The sequence below is a fragment of the Echinops telfairi genome, unplaced genomic scaffold (genome assembly GCF_000313985.2).
Source record: "Echinops telfairi isolate 266 unplaced genomic scaffold, ASM31398v2 ScPeMD7_7424;HRSCAF=8462, whole genome shotgun sequence".
NCBI lineage: Eukaryota > Metazoa > Chordata > Mammalia > Afrosoricida > Tenrecidae > Echinops > Echinops telfairi.
This window is the reverse complement of record NW_022111324.1, coordinates 82,376,341-82,382,930: the sequence shown is the minus strand read 5'-3', so window position 1 is coordinate 82,382,930 and position 6,590 is coordinate 82,376,341. Positions and strand designations below refer to the sequence as shown.

Sequence of the window (6,590 nt, the reverse complement as noted above, 5' to 3'; positions counted from 1 at the left end):
TTCCAGGGCAGGTGGAAGTGTTGTGCATGTGAATGGGCATGTGTGCCACAGACCATGTGAAAACAAACCACAATAAAAGCAAACACGCAAACGAAAGGGGCCTGGGTTTCCACCTTCTGCAGGCAGGGCTGCTCTCCCGCCCGTACTGCATTCTGAAGTGCTGGTATGGAGTTTGGGACCAGGGCTCCCCACTGAGCCTTTCTGAGACCTGACCCTGGATTTCAATTCCAGATCCTTCACTGAAAGCACGCAGGCTCTTAAAGCGAACGGTACTCTGCGGAGCCTACGTTGAAGATACACTCAGATTGAGTGGATGCTGCTGGATAGGAAAGAGGGGAGAGTAGCATTGATCTCCTTGTACAGGGGAAGCGCAACATCGTACCCGGGCTGGGCCCCGGCACTTGGCAGAAAGGAATACCCAGGCAGTCCCTGGGAGAGCTGGGATGCCGTGTGTGGGAATGAGGGCAGTGAGGAGAAGACGTCATTCTGAACAGAATCTTCTGCCAAGTCGGCAAGGCTACCACAGCCAACTTGGCTACCAACCCTCGGAAAATTCCATCTGAGAACCTAGAAAAACACTGAACCCATAAACACACACAAGTTCTGAACCGAGGATGTCAAAATCAGGCTCTTTAATTCTGAATTGTCACCACTGTAGTAATAAGGTCACCTCGGGCCTCGGGGCCCATTGGGAAGTTTGAGAGGAAGGGCAGGAGGGGAGGAGCAAGGAGAAGGGCTACAACCAATGCCTCCTCTTCCTTACGGGGAGCAGACCCGGCCGCAGAACAGAATCTCTTTGGTCTTGGTATGGTGGATGAAGAAGAGGAAGGGGTGGTCGGCACAGAACCGGGGGGTGATCCGTATGCAGCGCATCATCATGACGGCCGCCGTGGCGGCGGCTGCTTCGGTGCCTTCCTCGTTGACCTCCACAAAAGCCTTGTGCACAACCTTGGACAGATGCAGGCTCCTCCTGGACGATATTCCCGAGAAATCTGCCTTGCCCTGGTCAAAGGCATCGGTCATGCCCAGACTGCGAAGGACATCTTCCATGTCGTAACGCTCCTCCAGCTTGAATCTAGGGAGGAAGACTTCCACCTCTTCCTCGTCCAGCATGTCTGGCCTTGTCCACTCCACGAATTTCTCATAGGTAAGTTCTTTCTCCAACTGGAAGGAGAGAGGAGAAGAGTTCAACATCTGCAATGGTGCTGTGCAGGAGGGTTTCCCACAATGCCCCACAGTCCTGTTGCCTAACACGGTAGCCATGAGCCACAGGGGGCTACTGAACACACAGAAGGTTGGTGGTGCCGGGGAAGACTAGAATTTGTTTTTATATTACTTAATTTTAATAAAGTTTGTTTAGCCATCTGTGGCTATGGCTACTATATTGGACAGCCAACGTAGAAGAGAGCCCAACAATGCTCATCCATTCAACTAAAAGATGAGCTCACATCTCTTCCCTGATTCCTTGAATCCAGAACTATAAATCTGTTCTTTAAGAGCTACACTTAAATCAGGCGCAGGTCAGGCTCCACTTGGGAGAGAAGGGCCGTCCGCTCTTAGTTTGAGGTTCTACCTGTTCGAAGGCAGAAAAAGGTGGGAATGTCAGGGTTGCCTGTCTCTTCCCTCTGCCTCCTTCCAACAAGTCTGACCATGGTATGTTGACTTAACGTCCCAAATCTCTACCAACTCTGCCCCTTCCTGTCTCTCTGCCACTGCCTTCACGCAGGACCCTGTCACTCCTTACTTGGAATGCCACAGCAGCTCCTGTCTGACCCGTCAGCGCCTTTCATCTTCCTGTCAATTCATCCATGTCTTGGTTCGCCATCACTGATTCTCTACCTGGTAATCCTTGGAGTGAGGTCTAGGGATCAGCAGCCTGAGCCTCACCAGGTTGTTTCGCAATCTACATCTTTCACAAGGTTCCCACATGATTCCCATTAGAGAAGCTCCACAGGCGAGGTTGAGATGAAGACTACGAGTCTTTATTCAACGGCTACCCTGGTGGCATAGTGGGTTATGAATTGGACTGCTAACCACAAGGTCAGCAGTTCAAAACCACTAGCCACTCCTTGGGAGAAAGACGAGGCCTTCTGCTGTCATACCCTGTAGAAACCCGCAGGGGCAGTTCTACCTACAAAGTCACTATAAGTCCTGAATTGAGTCGATCGCAGTGCGTTTGGTTTACTCTGTGCTTTATTAAGCAAATGAGTTATAGACACCTCTCTACCCTCTGGCCACCCTCCTCCTTAGGCACCATCACCATTTTCTAGAGGAGGAAATGGCTAAGGGCGGGGATGCAGGGTGGAAATCACCCTCTATATCTGTAAAGTAGAACATTGACATGGCCTAATGCCAACCTGAGTCTTTATCAGATAATGTCATTTTCTAAAGTGACTGCAGTGTTCAGAACACCATCCCCACTGGGAGGCGCTGGGTGTGACAAGAGAGCGGAAAGGGACATGGTCAAGTACGCTAGGGAAACATAGTTTAAGGCAGCCTTTAAAAGTGTCTTTCCCTGCAAGGTTTGCCAAAACCTTTAATACAGGAAAATGTACCTTTGCATTTCCCAGAAGAGAATAGAGGGCCTGTGTCCACAAACTTATTCCACCAGCAACACTCTGTGTTTAAGGAGCATCCTGAGAATCTTTAGGAAACGTGGCCCCAACTCTCATGGCCTCTGAGGCAAGTTCCCTCTGACTCCAGACTGATCCTTCAGCTTCTTCTCCACGCAGACTCTGCCTTCTGCCGCAAACTGCCCCATGAGCACACCCTGCACACACTTACTTCCCACGGTGCCCTCCCTGCTGAGCCCCACCTGCCAAGGGCTGTTCAAAGGCTGGCATACTCCTCTGGGCAGCCACTTTGTCTGCACCTCCACAGCTGCACTTGGCAACCACCTGCACTGTAATTACTGCTTTACAACTCCGACCTCTCCATACTGCTCAGAGCCTTGTGATCTTGAGAACAGTGCTATCTTTTAAAAATCTGTTTTAATGTTTTAAAGTAGTATGTGCTTATTGTGAGTGGTATAGAAAGAAACAATGAAAAAATTTCCACCTCAACCCAATTCCCTAAAGCTAACAATGTTTTGTTTTTTGGGAGGAATGGGGTGCAATTTCTTCTAGGCTTTTTTGCTTAATGCGTACATACAGCCCCTTGGTGTACCCTCAATTGTTTCATCAAGGAATGGCAGGACGGCTAGTGGTTAGGAGTGGGGAGCCAGTCTACTGGTTTGATAAGATGTTGAGCCAATTATTTAACCACTCTGGACCTCGGTTTCCTCATCCATAAGATGGGATAATAAACCATTCCTACCTTGCAAGTTGTGTTACAAGTAAATCAGTTAATATAAAGTATTAGAAAAATACCTGCATAAAATAACTGGTAAGTACTGATCATTATTTTTTTCTGCAATTATTCCAGTGAGTCTGCTGGGCTGCTAACCACAAGGTCTGCGGTTTGAAGCCACCAGCTCTCTTCCAGGAGAAAGAGGAAGCTTTCTACTCCCATTAAGATTTACATTCTCAGAAACCTACAAGGGGCAGTTGTGCCCTGTCATACGGGATCACTATGAGTGGGAATCAACACTCAAGGGCAGCGAGTTTGGGTTTTTTGGTTTCTGTCTGGGAAATCTCTCCATTTCCATCGTTCATAGCTCTCCTGAATCTTAGTACTGTATCACAAGCATTCACAGCAGGGATAGATCATGACTTATTTCCCCATTTGCACAGAGAGAAAGGTTGCTGTCAGCACCTTTGCCATTATAGACAATTCCATGTCAGATATCTTTGTGGACCTGTGCAAACCGGCACTACCATTAGGTGGAACTGCTATGCCAAAGAGTATGTATATTCACATTTCTTTTTTTCATAGAAATTGCTCAATTTCACTCTCAAAAAAGCTGCAGCAGTTTAAACTCAAGTCACAGATGATGAAAGCCTTTCTCTCCTCATCCTCATTAATAATGAATATTACCAGCCTCATAATTTAATAGCTTAGAAAGTGAAACATGGTTTTGGATCTTTTCACTTGTATGACTGTGGACAATTATATTTTCATATGTGTAATGGCTCCTAAGCATGTTTTTCTACTTACTCTTTTTTTTCTTATTTATTTGTAAAAACTCTTTGCATATGTATGGGTATTTATTTACCTCCTGTCTATGTCTGTTTTAGATACACAGTACAAATAAGGAGCATTTATGCTCCTAATAGTCTCTGTTCAACTGGAACCTCCTTTCCAAACCCTTTCTCTACCCTGTGATTTGTTCCATTCAGAGAAAAGGCTTTCGCACATGGCAAGCTTCATTCGCTGGGCCACACTGTGCTTCTATTATCTGAACAGGCCAGGAAGAGCCACCTCCTGTGTACAGCATTCCTCCCCTCACACTGCACTTATTTACCCCAAGGCAGTAAAGCACAACTGAAATAGTCTCTCTTCAAACTGGGACTGGCTTAAATATCTTTAAAGTAGCATCAATGTCTCTTCATATCATGACTTTTTGTTTTTTTACAGAGCGAATGTGATGATGCTCAATCAGAAATGAGTGTCACGTTAGAGCTAAGCCGGGAAGCCTTTTCCCAAGACCATCTACTTAGGTCTCCTCTGGTGCTCCCACCCCAGGACTTTACTCCCTAAACTTCCAAGTTCTAGAAAGTCACTAAAAGCCTCTGGAAGTTGCTTGTACCAAAAGCCCTGGGTTGGGGAGCGAGGAGCGAGGCGACAGCAGAAATCTCAAAGCCACTCTCTGAGCAGATGCCACGACTCCATCGCCAAAGACCATCCGGTGGGAACCCCCATTACCGTGCTCAACTCGGTGCCCTCATCTGGAAGCATGATGATCATGTTCAGCTCCTTCATGACATAGGGAAGCACTAGGATTTTGGTGAATATTTCTCCTATGTAGGTCATTTTAAAAGTAGATTTCTTGAACATCATTTGCACAAGCTTCTCCTCCTTCTGTAAAGGAAATGGATAAACCATACCATGAAACACTACCCAGCTGACACATAGTAGGCTCTTTCTTACTGGGGCCACTTTCCTACCCTGGCTTCCAGCGCCTCAGGTCGGCCCACTCCTTTGCCACCTTGTCTTCTTTACCTCCACTTCCAAGTCCTGGGGGCCCAGGGCTCAATGCCTACATTTATTGTTTCTGAGGATCTCACCCAGTCTCTTGAGTTAAAACATGGACATCTCTAGTCCAACGTCTTGCCTGCTCTCCGGCGGTCACTGCCTCCTGGACTCCACAGTGAAAACATGGAGGCGAACTGTCCAGCCAACGCAGCGCTCCAAGGAGAGAGACATTTGTCGGGGGAGACCAGGACAGTATAACTCCCACTCAAGCTCCAGGGAAGACATGAAGCTTGCCTAGAAGACCTACTTCAGGGCGAGAACACACCAGGACGATTCCATTCGGTGTACTTTTGTGTGTGAAAAAAACCTTCTATACTTAGAGTTAATTTTTTTTAAAAAGGGGGGAAAATAAACTGGATTTGATGTGACTAATGAAGCAAAGAGTATCTTCACAGCTGGAAGAATCTAAACTCTGTGTCTATCCTACGCATGTCCTTGTGTTCATCTATCTGCTATTACACAAAATGCTGTGCTTCTGTGCTCTTTATGGAAAAAGAAGACTGGGGATTATGAATCTGTTCAGTACTGATTAATCACTAGCTATGTGGTACAATGTGTAAGTCACCGGTCTCTGGCCTCACTTGGTACTCTGCAGGGTGGGGTCAAGGACATGTCATCTAGGACTGGTGCTCGGGTGAAGCTGTGATGGTTGAGCCAGAGGGGTGTGGGAACCCGACCTGAGGAGAGAGGTCAAGGAAGACTCTCAGAGAAAGGACGGCGAGCACAGAGACTGATGGGAAATGGCATAAACAATGAGGTGGGACCAGATTGCAAAGGGGCTCACACAGCAGACGAGGGAGCTTAAACTCTTGGCTCAATTTGGGAAGGAAACCAAGTCGAATGCTAAGTCTGTGAACACAATCAGATTTGTGATACAGAGAGATGATGGGGGATGGTGTGTGTGTGTGTGTGTGTGTGTGTGTGTGTGTGTGTGTGACCTTTGGTAGGAAACACAAAAAAGGAGAAAGGAGAAAAGCCCCAGGCTTGTCAGAGAAGTCAGCTGACAAAGGGAAGGGAAAGTTCACACTAACTATGAGCAGGGGGCTTTCCCAAGCACGCCCTGTGTTGTTGTGGAATACTCACCTTGTTGATTTTAAAAGGTCTTTCCTTGGTGTGCTCTTTGTTAAACTGATGGTTCCAGGTTCCTTTGAAGTAGATGGCATTGACGAGAACCAGGTTAGTCATGGAATCAACTGTCCCTGGAGCCAGCAGCTCTGTAATTTTATCTGAAAAGTAAAAGTCAAGAGCCAGTTGGCTAGAAGAGTTCCCTGCTGCCTGTGTCAGCACTGAAGACGGGGGCAACCACGCCCTACAGGCATCAGTGTAACCAGATAAAGGGATGTCTGCCTTAGAACAGGACCTTGGTGGCACAGTGCGCTATGCTTTGGGCTCCTCACTGAGAGGTCAGGGGTTCGAACCCACCGACTCTTTGGAGGCAGAAAGATGAGGCAGTCTAC

The 6,590-nt window shown here is 47.4% G+C and overlaps 1 protein-coding gene across 1 annotated transcript in view; it reads right to left on the bottom strand.

Moving 5' to 3' along the window:
• Positions 1-615: 615 nt before the first annotated feature.
• LOC101661594 (serpin B6) overlaps positions 616-6,590 on the bottom strand; it is a 15,988-nt gene continuing 10,013 nt past the window's right edge. The window contains exons 4-6 of the mRNA XM_004699971.4: positions 6,217-6,359; positions 4,804-4,959; positions 616-1,164 (exon numbers count right to left, since the gene is read on the bottom strand). Coding sequence (XP_004700028.1) covers positions 760-1,164; positions 4,804-4,959; positions 6,217-6,359 — 704 coding nt within the window. The 3' untranslated portion in view covers positions 616-759. The remainder of the gene's footprint in view (positions 1,165-4,803; positions 4,960-6,216; positions 6,360-6,590) is intronic.